Here is a 16214-nt window from a genome sequence, read left to right as displayed (position 1 = left end):
CGGCCATTGCAGAATATTCTACTTCTTTGCCTTAAAAAACTCCTGGGGTGCTTTAACAGTATGTTTTGGGTCATTGTCCATCTGTAAAGTGAAGCGCCGTTCAATCAACTTTGCTGAATTTGACTGAATCTGAGCAAACAATAAATCCCTATACACTTCAGAATTCATGTAGCTGCTTCTGTCTTCTGTCACATCACCAATAAACACTAGTGACCCAGTGCCATTGGAAGCCATGCATGCCTATGCCATCACACTGCCTCCACCGTGTTTTACAGATGATGTGGTGTGCTTTGGATCATGAGCCATTCCAAGCATTCTCCATACTTTTTTCTTCCCAACATTCTGGTACCGGTTAATCTTAGTTTCATCTGTCCAAAGAATGCTGTTCCAGAACTTGGCTGGCTTTTTTAGATGTTTTTTGACAAAATCTGGCCCTGAATGGTTTGCACCTTGTGGTATTTGCTCTCATGAAGTCTTCTCTTTATGGTAGACTTATATAATGATATGCCTACTTCCTGGAGAGTGTTCTTCACTTGGCTGGATGTTGTGAAAGAGTTTTTCTTTACCATGCAATGTATCCTACAATCATCCACCACTGTTGTCTTTTGTGAACATCCAGGCCTTTTTGTGTTGCAGAGCTCACCACTGCATTATTTTTTTCTCAGAATGTACCAAACCGTTGATTTGGCCACTCCTAATGTTCCTGATATATTACATTTTTTTTGCAGCTTAAGGATTGCTTGTTTTACTTGCATTGAGAACTCCTTTCACTGCATGTTGTGGGTTCGCAGCAGCAGCTTCCAATTTTGAATGCTACATCTGGAATCAACTCCAGACATTTTACCTGCTTAATTGATGAAGAGATAATGAAGGAATAGCCCACACCTGTCCATGAAAAAGCTTTTGAGTAAATTGTCCAATTACTTTTGGTCCCTTGAATAAAAGGGGGCTACATATTATAAAGCTGTATTTCCTACTGCTAAACCCTTCCGCCAATTTGGATGTGAATACCCTAAAATTAAAACTGAGTGACTGCACTTTAGGCCCATATTCATTATTTAACTGTACCTTGAATATATTTTGGTAAACAGACAAAATGACAAAACTTGTGTCAGTGTCCAATTATTTCCAGACCTAACTGTTTTTTATGTGTTCCATTGAGATCTTTATGATTTATCACTAACAAAGCCTTTTTTCCACTACTGGTAAGTAGTGATTACTCATAACTACCCCTAAGTAAATCAATCATATAAACAAAATTAGGTTATTTGGGTGAGGTTATTTCTGGATTCATAAACATTATTCTTCAATGGGCACTTATGTAAAATAATAGGCTACTTTTCTGACTGTGAGAAGTCAGCTTACAGAAGAAAATTAATAACACTCGGATTACCATGGCGTTCAAGGCCGGCCTGGCTATAAAACTAGGCTTCACTCTTCAATACGAGAATAACATGTTTTATGGTGAGACTAATGGATTATATGAAGTGACAAGCAAAACCTGTCACACAATATGATAAAGTGTTACACCATTTGAGGTTTCATGCACATAGCACAAGACGGGGCCTTGTGGTTATGCGCTAGCATCCAAGAAGCATACCCATTGCAACATGGTAACAGATTTAAAATCAATAATGACAGAAAAAGTAATTTATCTTTGGCATATTATGTTAAAAGCATCACACTAAAAGACACTGGTAAAGGGTACTTAAGTGAGAGTGCCAAAACGATTTGATTAATTGAGAAATGACAATGTCCTACTGAGGTATTTTCTGTACTTCCTGGTTGAACTAGGACCGCTCCTCCCCAAGTGTCTACAAACAATTTAAATATCAAAATAGTGTCACACCATATGATATCCATTTCTGGGACAAAATCGTTTTGATCAAAGCTGAGTCAAAATATTATGCCTGAACTTTCTAAATATCAGACTCACAAATAGACATCCGTGTTATCATTCTGTACTTTATTGAGGAGAGTTGCATTTATTTTCATTCGTTTTTTTTTATCAAGTTTTAACTTTGTGAAACGTGCTTGAGATGAGCTTTTTTCATGTTTGGCTGAACATGTGTGGTTCTGTTCTGTTTTTGAATGTAGCCTGTTACGTTTGTTTCTTGTTCTTATAAGCATCCTGTCCTTGTCCTTTTTGTTTAAACCTGTGTCTTGTTTGCCCCCTTGTTGTGTCCCTATATAAGTTCCTCCTACCCCAGTGTTCCTTGTTGGTCATTGTTTGCTGTTGCTGCCGTTTCAGCCCTTTTGTTTTTCCGGTGAATCCGTGTATTAAAAACGTGTTTCTTGAATCCTCTGCGCCTGTCCTACTGCCCCGCCAAACCGTGACTGAATTTTTTTAAATAAAAAGTGATTAATTGGTCAGCATGTTCACAAGCTGCATGTTCGAAATATAAAAACGTTTTTGACAAACTGAGATTTTATTTTAATTGCGGAGCAGGGCGCACATTTCCCTCATATGCAATGTGTCTAATTAGGCTAAATAAAAAGGATTTGCGCTGAAAGATATGAGTCTAGACAGAACTAACGGTTTGGCGATGTTTTCCACTGAAAATCACCTTGCCAGAAAACTGGACTTCAATGACATCATTCGGGATTTTGCTGAAGCTTTTGCGTTGAACTGTAGATCATTCTGCACCAGCCAGGCCTGATGAGGTAGGACTTAGTCTTTTAAGAGTAGTCTTCGCCTAGGACAATTTAAATACACAAGGCTGCGAACAAAATACAAGCAAGACAATGGACATACACATTAGCTATCACTATGGCTTATTAAGAAAATGTATTGCAGAAGGAATAAATGAACATATGAAACTATTGTTCTTACATTTTACTTTCAGGTTACCGAAGCAGCGTACAGTATTACATTAAAGGTTACAATTGATTCAACAAATGAGTGATAAAAGCTAGTCATCCGCGTTTTATCCACCCTGAAGCTGTGGGGTTTCCTTAGGAAGAGGCGCTGATTTCCCTTAGCGGGATCCACGTTTGCTTCGAATATTAAATTACTATCCAGTGAAGTACCCAGATGTTTGTATTGGTCAACGATCTTCACCGGCTCACCTGAATCTGAGTCTGCATAGATATCAGGGAGTTTTTTGTTTTTATTATTGGACATGTTTTTGTAATGGCTGAATGTGGGGAAATTGCTACCTACACGGCTACATACACGGCCTCAAGTGATAAAAGGTTTGACTAGAATTTTCATATTGTCTAAAATTATTATGTTAGGCTAATGTTTATGCACTTGTTTTATAAGGAGAAAATATGTTGTCTGTCAGCTAAATGCATGTGGACGTGGCTTAATACCTAACTCAATGCGCACTATATGCTGAAGCAGAAAGCCAATTAAGGGACGTCGACGTGCCTCTACAACACACATCCAAGATCCATTTGGGTGTAATATATTCTCTACTCTTCTCGTTCGGAATAAAAGCGTAGCCTATCTTAGCCTATATGTTTTCAAAAGCGATTGAAGAAGCGTAAGCCTTGTAATAGGCCATATCGTAGTACTAAAGGTCCTTTTCAATGTTTTAAAAAAAAAAAACTTCTTTAAAAGTGACACACAAGCGCTGCCTGGATCTAATTATGAAAGTTGTCTACAGAATCGTGTTAAATAAATATATTTAATGTAAGTTATCATGTGTGACCTAGTGTGTCATAACACAACCATTTATGTTTTCATCTGTCAAACAGTCACTTTTAAGGCACTCCTTTTAGCAACCGATACATTTAGTCCTATATAAAGGGTAAGTCCTATATAGGCCTACAAGCTAATAGTTAATTCGTAATACAGTGCATGTTAAGTACGACCAGGAGGAGAGCTTCTTAGTTGTAGAAAGGATTAAAAAGTACTGGAGTAGTGTAGTCTATGTATTTGTGTCTAGAATTCATTGGGCATGTACGAATGCCTTCCATTCTCTCATATATCAAATGTAGAATTTCTGGTGTTTTGAATGTGGTATAGCTGTTCATATAGATATTCGCTAATCTGCAAATATCTGAAGATGTTATCCGTGAAAAGCTGTCTGGTTGGTATTAACTATTCCCAGCAAGGAGACTGGGAGGGTTCTCTAAAACAGAATCTGTGTTTTAAGTTTGTTCATCGGTGCGATAAAGTTAGTAAAGACGCCAGCCTGATTTTAATGCACTAATTTGCCCACAAGCAAGCTTAGCCCGTTAGCCCAAGTTTTTTTTAAATTATGATTTCATCAGTGTTGAGGAGACACATTGACTTGTATTACCCTACTTCTTCTAGATTCCTGATTTTCTTGTCTAAAACAGTAATACCAGTCTCATCCAGAGTAGTAGTGTTTGGCCTGTACAAACCTGTTGTGAAAGTAAAGTAAGAGAATAACATTTACTTCTTTATACAATTCACTGGGGAGACCATCCTACCTTTAGGCCTTTCCATTTAGGGGTATTAGATGTTTTTGTGTTTCTCTGAGTGATTTATGCACATTCAGAAGGTCAGAATCCTCTTGATTTAGGGACTGGAGATTACACTATAAAGTTATGCATGTCATAGGAATAGTATCTGTTTCATATGGAATTCATTAAACTGACTATCTTTCAGTGATGTCCTCTGGAGATGAGAATATTTCACCAGTTAGTGCCTCCATTCATTTTATCACAAGACATTGATGCAATAATTCATATCATTGTTGCTTAAGTCAAATTATTATTTTTGGGAACAAAGAAAGGATTTACAAATTTTGGTTAAGAGAATCTGATTGTATTAACCTTTTAAAGCATTTCTGTTTCTGCATTTGCTTGTGGTTTGATGTGCATTCTTCCCATCCACTAAGAGAATTTGTCTTTCCTATTCAGCTCAATCTCATTACATTTGTGGATCCCACAGTAAATATAGAGTGCTGAGGATTGAGACTACTTTTATTCGGCACAGTGTCTCAAAAGATAATAAATTTTTTTCTGCTTCACAGATCCAGGACACTACTATCTGTGTTTAGTCACATGACTCATTTTGGACATGATTTCCTTGAAACGCAGGATAGCTTAACAAATCCTTGGGCAACATTTAGCAAAATATCCCCTTATTTCTACCTACCTCAGTGATCCATCTTTACATGGTGTAAAGTGTTGTACTGGGGAGGTGAGGACAGAACAATGGAATTAGATAATGGGAAGGTGATGGACATTTACTCCCAGCAGGGGGCACACCTTCCCCATATTCTAGGCTCATTTACAAGTACACTCATACTGTGCAGTTCATTTATGATGTTTGCCATTCATAACAGAAAAACAGGAAGTAACTGGCAATCACATTGGAACTATTACGCTAATGGTATTAGCTAATAATTATCACAAAGATAAGTTAAATTAAGAAAATGTTTATAAAATGTTTATAAGTGCATATATCCCTGTGTTACATTTGATTTATTTCCCTACATTTCATCATAAATCAGGAGAAGGTGTAACCTGAAGGCCTATTAATTGCGTTTTACATTTCACTGCTCGCCCACTCTGCCCAGAGGAGCATGTATAAATCCGTCCATGCTTCATGCTAAATGTTGTTTTCTCTACAGCTTAGAAATTCCACATCTGAGCAGCTTTCATGAGGGAGAACATTTATCACGTGCTTTCCAAAAAAGGAAAAGAGATTGAACAAATATACATGCCTACGCAATGGTTCTCTTGTAAAATGTGGTCAACTGGTCTTCTAGTCCCATAAGCTGATTGGTTCTCAAAGGGTGAACATTCCATAAAGTTTTGCTTTGGCAAGTTGTATGAATGAATATAAATGAACAGCATTTTTCACAAATACCACTGAGGTACTTATAAGCAGAATTTACGCACTGGAAATTCACTATACTCTGAGGACACCGACCCAGCGCACTCAGGGGCTGAGTGTATTCTATACCGTACAGGATTTCTTGAAAATGATTTGGATGCATGCTATCATAGTGTTTCTGTGTCTTTGCTCAATCCACACTGCATTTGGGCAGGTGAGTGTATGCTGTGCTTGGTAGTATCTTGGTAGCACATATCACAGTTTGTGAACAAAAATTAAGTAAATTACCACATTTCATATAATATCAGCTTACCATTTTAATATCTTTAGTGTGTTAAGATTCAAAGTAGGCTATTGTGGTTACTATAAAGCTTTAGGTAGTCCATCATTGTAAAAACTGTAAAACATTCTAATATAACAAACATTGTTCTTGCTATTACAAGTTCTTGCTATTACTTGTAAATACCAAAAAAGACAGTAGTAAATGTGAAACAACAACCAGAGACAAAGGCTGTCTGAACACCCTTTTGATGAACAGGCTTTCCTTTAACAACAAATACAGAGGGATGCAGCATTCTGTTGTTCAAGGTTGTTGTACATTACCTTGGAAATAATGAACAACAAGAGAATTTCCAAGGTAGTGTAAAAAACAGGCGTTTATCCTTTGTCCAGTTTATATCAAACAGTGAGCAAAATGATTTGTTGCAAGTCTGACAGTAACAGCCAAATTCAACAATATATAGTTGATTCAAACTGATTTAGCAGCGCATGATTGCTACATCATAGATGGGGAATCATAGATGGAGAATTTGACTCACCGTATATACTGTATGTGGTCAGATGCTGCAAAAATGTGACTGAAAAAAGACAATACAATGCTAGCTAGCTAGCTATATATTTCTTCATTGGACCAGCGTTTACAGCATATTCAATTCAGTGTGTTGTTTAGCTTTTTATTACTTGTTGTGACAAGTTGTCAGGTATAACTATTCCAAAGATATCCATCTGACCCATGTATCAGGAATTAATGTGCATTCTAGAACTCACTTCTAGCCAATCTGAAACAAGAATTCAATAGAATTCCTGACAAAGGTCTTTGACCGAAACATTACGTTTCTTCCTTTAAATTATGACGCTTGCAAACATCATCTAAAGTGTGTGAGAGTATTTCTCTATTTCATTGATATTTTTTCTACTTACACGTTTTCATTACAATACAGGTGTGCGATTAGTGTACAGTATTTTTGACTACCAGTTTATAAACGCTCCTTATTGTGTACATATATGTATATTCATTATGATTGCATAATGGCATAGAAAGATATCCATTGGTAGAACTGCTTTTTGATCTGCCTCAGTTCCAGGCAAGTAACACAAACAATGATTAAGACGTTTCACATGCATTTCCAGAGACTGTAATGCCACTTATTATGGATAGACACAACACTGCTAAACCTCTCCACTATGCCTCCGGGCAAGGGTGAATATTTCAGTTGGCTGTATAAAATTAATTAGCCATTAAAAATTGTGACTAAAATGTTTGTTTGTCCACACTTACTTAAGTTCATGTGTTTGGGGAGTCTGTCCAAGCTATATAAGTAATCATTCGCTGACTCCTAGGCCTTTTCTTGTCAGGTCACGACAAATGACCGTGTAGTAATTCCATAATTGAACAAGGCTGGCCAGCTTATAATTAGCTACAGAAAATATTTCCTTTCATGGAGAACCTTTCTGCATCACAAGATTCTCTTAGAACAATATGAAGTCATTGTTCCTTTCTGCATATTTAGGTCACGATGCAACCTTTGCCTTCATCATTGCTTCGCACTAACGTTACACTGACTTTAGGTATGTGTCTTCGGCCCACCAAGATAATGTGACAGCCACATTAAATGGGACCACATTAAATGTTTAGCAGTAGAGGCAAAAAGAGAACATTATCACTTGGGAACAAACAGCAGTCTCTCCCTCCATCGTGTCTCTACAGCAGCCCAATCAGCCAGGTGTTTTCTCAGGATGACCAAATATTGACTTTTCTTACATAACTTCTGCTGGATTAGAACAGTAATTGGTTTCTGAAAACACCCATGAGAGGAAAGAGAAGAGAGAGTGCTGGAAGAGAGTGAGGGTTGAAGGAAAACATACTACCACCTCTCCAGGACATTCCAGCCAATGGGTGGGGAGGCAGTCCCTCATACACATGATGTTTACCATTTGGGTGTTTGTGCCACATGACCTGACCCCCAAACACCTTCTCCATCCTTTCCACACCAGCCTACACCCATCCTTGCATCGAGCGATGAATGCAAGCTTAGGTATTATGGAAGCAACTATTTTCTGCCTCCAGGCTGATCATTTCACTGAGTGAAACAACATACACACATACAGGCTCAAGAAGGAGAGAGAAAGCAGCAGAGACACAGTAAGCTGGGAGAGGGGAGATACCAGACTAGGAGAGATCAGAATGATTTCAAATAGAAATAGGAGCTGGTGTCATATGGGGTGTGTCTTAAGTGTTTCACTGCTAACCTTTTGGATTGTACAGTCAACCTACAGGACTTCTCCAAGGAACCATTCCAATCAAACCACCTGTGGCATAAACAATGTAACCTCAACCCCCCCTAACAGGAGATAATACCGAAACGTAAATGTAGTTCTGTCATAGTACAGTACCTTTCTGTTAAAGATGCATTTGTGATTTTTGGCCACAGGCCAAATGGGAGGTTTAGAACTATTTTGTTAATTCCTAAATCCCTGGACTGCATATTAAATGTTCTGTATTGTCATGTTTCATTTTTGAAAAAGAAGACTAGCTGCAGCTTTGTGCAGTAGCTAAATGGGATTCTAAAGAAATCAGAAATACTAAAGACTTAAGAAATACTCTGCCTTCAAGTTTCCCAGCAGGTTGCAGTGTTTGTTGAGAAGCCCATGTGTTTGTTGAGAAGCCCATGTGTTTGTTGAGAATCCCATGTGTTTGTTGAGAAGCCCATGTGTTTGTTGAGAAGCCCATGTGTGCTCAGTACTCCTGGTTCATGTGTAGGTCAGACAACCAGGAGGGATGATGTGCCTGTTCAATGGATTCATTCACCATTCATCACATCCACTAGACTGCTTACTGAGAGTCCAGAAACATGACTCTCCAAGTGCTGATGTAGTGGTGGCCGCTTTTAAGCCTCTCCTCTGGTCTGCTTTGATGTATTGTACATAGCCATGTTTACCTTTCAGTGCCATCTTAGAAAAGCGTCTAAATGCAGTATTTTTTACTAGATGTGGCTTACCAGCTGAAAGCTCATTAGGATAAAGAACCTTCATAACTCAAGCATATGTAGAGTATGCACTGTATTTAAACTGTACTTTGATCCTGTTATTTCAACATTAGCTAGTGGATGAAGAAATTTCTCTTTTCTGTCCAGGGAGTGAATAGTGAGGACAGAGTGAGCATTGAATGTGGTCTGTGTAACTCAGTGATGTCAAATTCTTGGAAGCTAATGTAGGAGTTAGCTTTGCTTCAATCCTGTGACCTAACTGGCATGTGTCAACTATGTCTCACCATTCCTGACTGGAGTTTAAATTCAGAAGTCATTTTAACAGTATCTGCATTTCATTAAGCAATGAATGTGCTCTGTGTAGCTTGTGTCAATATTCGAAAAATACCTTTGTACTGTCCTAAATATTTTAATAAATCTTACAATCCTGCAACTTTGTTTTAATTCATCTTTATTAAAATACGACGGGGAACTTCCTGTATTATGAAGAGAAAGAATATTGGTTTTGAAGTGTAATGTAAATATTTGCTTTCATCTGCTAACCATGTCCTGTGCTCTGTGTCCCTGAAGGACTGTCCCAGCAGACAGGAAATGCAGAGCTCACTAAAGCAGGTCCAGAAGCTGGTGTCGGCCCACGAGGCAGCATACCTTCAGAGTCTCCGCACCCTGAGGAAAAAACTCAACCTGTTACAGAGTACAGCTGCAAAGGCTAACAATGGTAAGCCTCTACACAGTTCAAACATCAGACAGAGGAGCCACATGTACCTTAACATTCTAGCCGTCAGATCATTTTGTAAGGGCACAAATGCCTAAATGGCTTTAATACACCATAATACAAACCACCTTGAATTACATTTTGCCAACTGTTTTCCACCTCTCAGACTGTTGTTTAGTGGAAAGTTAGAAAAGTTACATTTAGCTTCTTATTGAGGTTTGGCTGGCACAAGTTCAGTGTTGGCTTTATGATCCCCTATGGCCCAAACCTCCTTACCCCTTCGCTTCAGGTACCTGTCTAAAGCTGGACGCTCCTGCCAACAGCAGGAAGTTGGGAAGGGCACAGACCCCAGGTCATGAGGTTCACTTCATATGTGATCCGGGTTATGAGTTGGTGGGAGCAGAAAGCAGGGTGTGTCTGGAGAGCCTCACCTGGAGTGGTCAGCAGCCCACCTGTCGCGGTGAGTGACCCAACCATCTGGCCCTGTGTTAACCCTAATCACAGATCTGGGCTCAGATGACTCTCCCCGTAGTCCTAACCTCAGCCGTTAGCTAGGGGATTAACACGTATCTGACAGGAAATCAGTGTCTCGGGTCAAGTACTATTTACTTCTCTTCCTCTGGCCTCCGTCTGGTGTTCTCTTCCTCCCCACCCTCTTCTATAATCCTTTCCTCTTCTATGCTTTCACTCATCTCTCTATCTGCTCTAACAATCTCTCCCACGTCCTTGCCACCATCCTCTTTTTGCCCCCCTTTCTATTTTCTTGATCTCTTCTTTCCTCAGTTTAAATTGTGTGCATATTAGTTTAGACGAGCCGTTTATTTCCAGTAACTGACTTAGTCATGAGTCACTAAAGATGATTCCAATTCTGAATGGCAACTTTTACAATTTTACTAGCAGAAATGTAGTAGGTACGAGTAACAAATACAACTTGATATTTACAACATATGCTGATCGTCTGACAACATTAAAGGACGCTTGTCTACTGCATGAACACACAGCAGAGCTACAGTAGCTACTGTACCAGTCAAAGGTTTGGATACAATTACCCATCCAAGTGAATGATACTGTACATGGCACATCCAAATGGACAAATTTGAGAAAGAAATGTAATAATTCCAGGGAGGCGTTTTTATATGAAAGATTAAAGTCATGTTGTTCATCAGAAATAGTCCAAAAGATCTCTTGCTTTGGGTCACCTCCATGGGTGGTTAATGCTTTATCTTAATTTGAATAAATGTATCAAACCCCTAACCCTAACTCCATGCAGATGTAAGATTAGATATTTTTATACTGAGTTGTAATTTGACATTAAAGTTACATTTAACACTTGAGTAAATTAGCAGGCAACATCTTATAGCAAGTTATACTGTACCTATTGTACATTTCACTATTCTATTTCTACTAATCAGTATTTAAAATAAACATTTCAAGTGGTACTAGTTCCTATTCCATTTGATACTAGTACAACTATGATTTCTTTTTCATGTGTATCATTTCCAGTGTTTTTTTTATCACTGTGAACAGTGATGGCAGCCCAATATGTCTTGACAGCTCTTTACATTTAGATATCACTTCAAAGATGTTCTGTGAGAATTAAAGTCAGGCCATCCTTTTTACTCCTATTAGTTACTAAGTTACACACATGTACACACACGCACGAACACACACACACCAGAAGAATGTCTCTTTTTGTCCACGCATCAGAGCGATAAGGTTACACATGTGCTTGTCAGTGAGTTATCCAGACAACATTTCACATCAGGGCTGTTTTAACATCATCTCCCCCACTGGCCTCACTTGACCAAACCTTTACTCCACCTGTCTTTCCTCAGACATAAACGAGTGTGCCTCATCTCCCTGTCTGAATGGGGGAACGTGTGTGGATGAGGTGAACCGGTTCTCCTGTATGTGCCCCAAAGGCTGGGCCGGAGCCACGTGCCAGAGCCCTGTGCCAACAGGTAGAGGCACAACCCTCTAGGACAGGAACTCTTAGGGGACACCGTGTTCTTTACTGTGTGTTGCAGCATGGCTTTAGTCGTATCTATTGTATTAAACCACTGGTCTGAAATGGCTAGTAGTCCAAACACCCTCATTACCCAGTGAATGAAGAGTTTATTGTTATTGGTTCATAGGGCACCCATGGTGCCTTTTCCCTCAAATAAATGATCTTCACTATTTCAATGTCTTCCTTTTTCTGTTTGTTCCTCTAGCCTTTGTTACTATGACGAACACCTCTGCTGCCCTCTCTGCCCCGTCTGTCACTCTTGGGTCATTTGTCCGTCCATCTCGCTGTACGCAGGTCCAGGGAACCACCCACTGCACCTGTGACCCTGGATACACTATCTCTGGGCGCGACAGCACCACCTGCATAGGTCAACTACAAACATTAAACAATTCCGTCTCACCCCATGATGTCATCTAACGACACAGCCTGACCACATGATGTCTTATAACAACACAGCCTGACCACATTATGTCATATAACTACACAGCCTGACCACATGATGTCATATAATGAAACAACCTGATCACATTATGTCATATTACTACACAGTCTGATCACATTATTTCATATTACTACACAACCTGATCTCATGATGTTTTATAAAGACACAGCCTGATCACATGATGTCATATAATGACACAGTCTGACCAGATGATGTCATATAACTACACAGCCTGATCACATGATGTCATATAACGACACAGCCTGATCACATGACATCATATAATTACACAGTCTGATATCATATAATTACCATGCGTGTGTTGGTTTGTGTGGTGTGTTGCAGACATTGATGAGTGTGAGTTGTTCCACATGGGTCAGGCTGGTCGACTGTGTTTACACTCCTGTGTTAACACCCCTGGAGGCTATCGCTGTTCCTGCCCTTCTGGATACAATGTTACCCGCGATGGACGCAACTGCAAAGGTAGGGCCAGACCACAGTTGCACACACAGTCAAATTATTTACCTGAAAATATGCCAGTTATTATAACTGAGGACTAAATATTTCAATATCACAAAGAATTACTTGGGTGAATGATATTCAATGCATCTGTACAGCGCCAGCAAGTAGGTTATTTAAACACTGCAAGCGCAATGATTCAGCTGGTTAGCGAGCATACAGTGAGGGAAAAATGTATTTGATCCCCTGCAGATTTTATACGTTTGCCCACTGACAAAGAAATTATCAGTCTATCATTTTAATGGTAGGTTAATTTGAACAGTGAGAGACAGAACAACAACAAAATAATCCAGAAAAATGCATATTTTGATTTGCATTTTAATCAGTGAAATAAGTATTCGACTCCTCTGCAAAACATGACTTGGTGGCAAAACCCTTGTTGGCCATCACAGAGGTCAGACATTTCTTGTAGTTGGTCACCAGGTTTGCACACATCTCAGGAGGGATTTTGTCACACTCCTCTTTGCAGATCTTTTAAGGTTTCCAGGCTGACATTTGGCAACTCAAACCTTCAGCTCCCTCCACAGATTTTCTATGGGATTAAGGTCTGGAGACTGGCTAGGCCACTCCAGGACATTGTGCTTCTTCTTGAGCCTTTGTTGCCTTGGCCGTGTGTTTTGGGTCATTGTCATGTTAGAATACCCACCCACGACCCATTTTCAATGCCCTGGCTGAGGGAAGGAGGTTCTCACCCAAGATTTGACGGTACATGGCCCCGTCCATCGTCCCTTTGATGCAGTGAAGTTGTCCTGTTCCCTTAGCAGAAAAACACCCCTAAAGCATAATGTTTCCACCTCCATGTTTGTCGGTGGGGATGGTGATCTTGGGGCCAAAGGCAGCATTCCTTCTCCTCCAAACACGGCGAGTTGAAGTTGATGCCAAAGAGCTACTATTTAAATTATAGACTGATCATTTCTTTTTCAGTGGGCAAGTGAACAAAATCAGCAGGGGATCAACTAATGTTTTTCAACACAGTATATCCAACCTCCATGTCTGCAGTGTTACAGTTCCTCCAAAGTATTTTTAAATCTATGTCATTTATCTTGGTTTATAAATACATGTTTTGTTTTGTTTAGTCTATTCATTTCTTCATTTAATGTCAACAAATCTTCTGAGCTGCCTGACCTGTTTTTTTGAACTATTGCATTTTTCATTTTATCATGAACCCCCCATGCAGACATAGATGAGTGCGCCACCAGACTGACCAACTGCACACGAGACCAGATGTGCATAAACACCTACGGGGGATTCCAGTGTGTACGTGTGGACTGTCCCCGCATACGAAATGCCACCTACAGCCAAACGTCACCCCTGTGAGCACCTTCTAGTTCATCCGAAATATTTTTCCAGAGCCATGTGACTCTTCATTACTGTCCTGTAACGCCATTAACTCTCCCTGTTCCCCAGCCGCTGTGAGAGGAACCCCTGCTCTGTGGACAACAAGTTGTGCCCTCAGGCTCCCAACTCTATCTCCCACCACTACCTGTCTGTCGTATCCAACCTGTCTGCACCGCGCACCATGTTCCGCGTCTCGGCCCTCCGGCCCATGGGCGACACGCTTCGCTTCTCCCTGCTGAGCCGCGGGCAGGCCAGGCGCCACTTCATAGTGCAGCGGTCGGACCGTCAGACGGGCCAGCTGGTGCTGGTGAGGCCCGTGCAGGGCCCCGCTGTACTGGAGGCAGAGGTGGAGATGAGCGAGCTAGACAAACGGGTCCTGCTGGCGAGGTACATCACCAAGGTCACCATGTTCATCTCCCAGTATGAGTTCTAGAATGGGAGGAATTGACTGGGATGGTGATGAGAGGAGAATGTAGGAGAGGAGAAGGTGAATAGGCTGAAACGAGGTGGGAATGGAGAGAAATACAAAGAGATAAGAGTTTACTAAAGAATGTGGTTGAAAGTGGCCATGGGCAGAGGGGTGCATGGTAGGGGTCTGTGGAAAGACTTGTAGAGTATTGCAGTGTGGCAGGGAGCGTAGAGGAGGGCTGAGAGGGGCTGGGGGGTACAGGGAGCTGAGAAGGGGGTTGAGGCGTGGTTGAGTGGGGCTGAGGGGTTGGGGGGAACTGTGAAGGGGGTTGAGGGCGGGGGTTGAGAGGGGGGTTGGGGGGGCGAGAGGGGGGTGAGGAGGGGTTGAGGGGGGGTTGGGGGGGGCGAGAGGTGGGTGAGGGGGGGTTTGAGGGGGGTGAGACACTAAGCCTTAAGGAACAAAGAGGGACTGTAGGAGGAGGGTGGCCTGTAAATGTGACAGAAACAGATTTGGTAGACTTGTCTTCCTGCTTTCCTTTCGGTCAGGCATTTAGGGATGGGATTAGACATTAAAATGACAAAATGGTATAGGAGCATTCCATACAGAGACTGAACATTTCCCCACTCACTGAGAGTAAACGAGGGAGACAGAGAGAGAGAGAGAGAGAGAGAGAGAGAAAGAGAGAGAGAGAGAGAGGGGGGCTTGTGGAATGCTATTGTAGCTGAATTATTAGGGCTGTCATGTTAACATGTTCATTTTAATTATCGGCTCCAATTGTTTTGACATAATTAATCTTTTACCGCATCCAGTTTATCATGCCTGGAACCTGACATGTCCTGGTTTCTTGTGAATGTTGGAGGACTAGACTGAACAGATACAGTCAGTCAATGTGAGTGTCTAGCCAAAAGCATTCAAAGTTCATGCCCAAGTAATATTATTTTGGTTTGTTAACAAGCTGATAACATGAACACTGACTAGACTATACACACTCTGAGATGCCACAGGAAGAATGGAAAATGGGAAGGCTAGGCTACTCAGAATGTGCATCCAAGCTAAGCTGCAAATGCAGGAGGTTGTGAGTGTGTGTTTTTGTGTGTGTGTGTGTGTGTGTGTTTGAGGGAAAGTATGTATCAGTATGTTGTTGTCATCTAAACAGTAAAGTGTTCTCATAACATTTCTGGAAAGGTATGATCTTTGTTTGTTATATCCAAGGAGGCATTTTTTTTTTTTTTACTGACATTGATGACTTAGTAGACTATTTAAACATTGGGAGAAATTATAGCTGTATGTTGCAATGCTTTTATGGTAAAAATGCACTTCAAATGTTTCTAAAATACAATACCATTCAAAAGTTTGGGGCCACTTAAATTTGCCTTTGTCTGTCAATTTTTTGTCCATTATAACATCAAATAGATCAGACATACAGTGTACATAGTTAATGTTGTAAATGACTACTGTAGATGGAAACGTCTGTTTTGTAATGGAATATCTACATAGGCGTACAGAGGCCCATTATCAGCAACCATCTGTCCTGTGTTCCAGTGGCACATTGTGTTTGCTGATCCAAGTTTATCATTTTACAAGGCTAGTTGATCATTAGAAAACCCTTTTGCAATTATGTTAGCACAGCTGAAAACTGTTGCTCTGATTAAAGAAGCAATAAAACTGGCCTTCTTTAGACTGATTGAGTAGTTGAGGCATCAGCAATTGTGGCCTGAAACAAATAACTTTCTTCTAAAACTCATCAGTCTAATCTTGT

The 16214-nt window shown here is 40.4% G+C and overlaps 1 protein-coding gene across 4 annotated transcripts; it reads left to right on the top strand.

The window, feature by feature from the left end:
- The first annotated feature begins 2264 nt into the window (after window positions 1-2264).
- LOC105016023 (fibulin-7) lies at window positions 2265-14725 on the top strand. Of its 4 annotated transcripts, none has more exons than XM_010879595.3 (8): window positions 2265-2664; window positions 9595-9742; window positions 10029-10199; window positions 11575-11700; window positions 11953-12114; window positions 12535-12672; window positions 13886-14021; window positions 14116-14725. In XM_010879595.3, exons 2-8 carry the CDS (start codon window positions 9616-9618, stop codon window positions 14477-14479), a joined length of 1224 nt encoding a protein of 407 aa, XP_010877897.1. In that variant the 5' UTR covers window positions 2265-2664; window positions 9595-9615; the 3' UTR covers window positions 14480-14725. The 4 variants fall into 4 exon arrangements, with proteins under 4 accessions (XP_010877897.1, XP_010877888.1, XP_010877878.2 ...); XM_010879586.3 differs by lacking the exon at window positions 2265-2664 and adding an exon at window positions 3000-3195; XM_010879576.2 differs by lacking the exon at window positions 2265-2664 and adding an exon at window positions 5716-5972.
- The last annotated feature ends 1489 nt before the right edge of the window (window positions 14726-16214 follow it).

Source organism: Esox lucius, chromosome 2, assembly GCF_011004845.1.
Source record: "Esox lucius isolate fEsoLuc1 chromosome 2, fEsoLuc1.pri, whole genome shotgun sequence".
NCBI classification, from domain to species: domain Eukaryota; kingdom Metazoa; phylum Chordata; class Actinopteri; order Esociformes; family Esocidae; genus Esox; species Esox lucius.
Note: the sequence above shows the minus strand (reverse complement) of the source record. Positions and strands in the feature narration are given on the sequence as shown.

Excerpts from the sequence above, each read along its gene's own strand:
- LOC105016023 (XM_010879576.2), top strand. The coding sequence starts at position 5,907 with ATGATTTGGATGCATGCTATCATAGTGTTTCTGTGTCTTTGCTCAATC. Across the intron at positions 11,701-11,952 it reads CCAGAGCCCTGTGCCAACAG|CCTTTGTTACTATGACGAAC; the intron begins GTAGAGGCACAA and ends TTGTTCCTCTAG. Across the intron at positions 12,673-13,885 it reads CGATGGACGCAACTGCAAAG|ACATAGATGAGTGCGCCACC; the intron begins GTAGGGCCAGAC and ends CCCCCCATGCAG.